The sequence below is a fragment of the Morone saxatilis genome, unplaced genomic scaffold (assembly GCF_004916995.1).
Source record: "Morone saxatilis isolate NCDOM2014 unplaced genomic scaffold, NCSU_SB_2.0 Contig19, whole genome shotgun sequence".
NCBI classification, from domain to species: domain Eukaryota; kingdom Metazoa; phylum Chordata; class Actinopteri; family Moronidae; genus Morone; species Morone saxatilis.
In genome coordinates, this window is record NW_023339751.1 from 13082035 (window position 1) to 13082607 (window position 573).

The 573-nt window shown below is 41.2% G+C and overlaps 1 protein-coding gene across 1 annotated transcript in view; it reads left to right on the forward strand.

Moving 5' to 3' along the window:
- sh3pxd2ab (SH3 and PX domains 2Ab) overlaps nucleotides 1-573 on the forward strand; it is a 51841-nt gene that overhangs the window by 299 nt on the left and 50969 nt on the right. Inside the window, exon 2 of the mRNA XM_035663083.1 lies at nucleotides 1-120. This exon is cut by the window's left edge and continues 1 nt beyond it. Coding sequence (XP_035518976.1) covers nucleotides 49-120 — 72 coding nt within the window. The 5' untranslated portion in view covers nucleotides 1-48. The remainder of the gene's footprint in view (nucleotides 121-573) is intronic.

Genomic DNA, 573 nt, shown 5'->3' on the forward strand with positions numbered 1-573 from the left:
TCAGAGTATTTCTCGGTGCAGATCCTCTTGTGGATTGTAGAAGTGAAGATGCAGCTCCGCACGGTTCTGGACGTTAACGTTGTGGACGTGCAGAAGAGAAGGAACCCCTCCAAACATTATGTGAGTTGTCTTCTTGTTCTGTCTTTCTGCTATAATGCTGTTCAAGTTGCTTTTATAGTTAACTTCTCAAATGTGGGCTCTGCAGTGTTGCCATGCAATGTCGGTCTGTCGCTCCACCACTGGAATATCTCCACAATTGGATTTAACTTGGCGTTGGATTTTGTACACTGTGTCTTTTTTTGTGATGAATCCCAATGATTTTGGTGATCATCTGAATGTCGTTGTGCCACCATGCGGTTTGGGGCTTTGAGTGAAATGTGGATGGATGGACGTACCTGACTGTTTATCTAAATAGCGCCACCAACAGGTCAAACTTGCACAATATTCTTGCTTTATGACCTAATAATTAGCTTTTCATTTTGATTTGTGCTAAGTAGATTAGCTCTAAACTAAAGTAGTAAGCTTCACAGCTGCTAAACATCAGCATATTATTTGTATGTTTGCATTCTGACT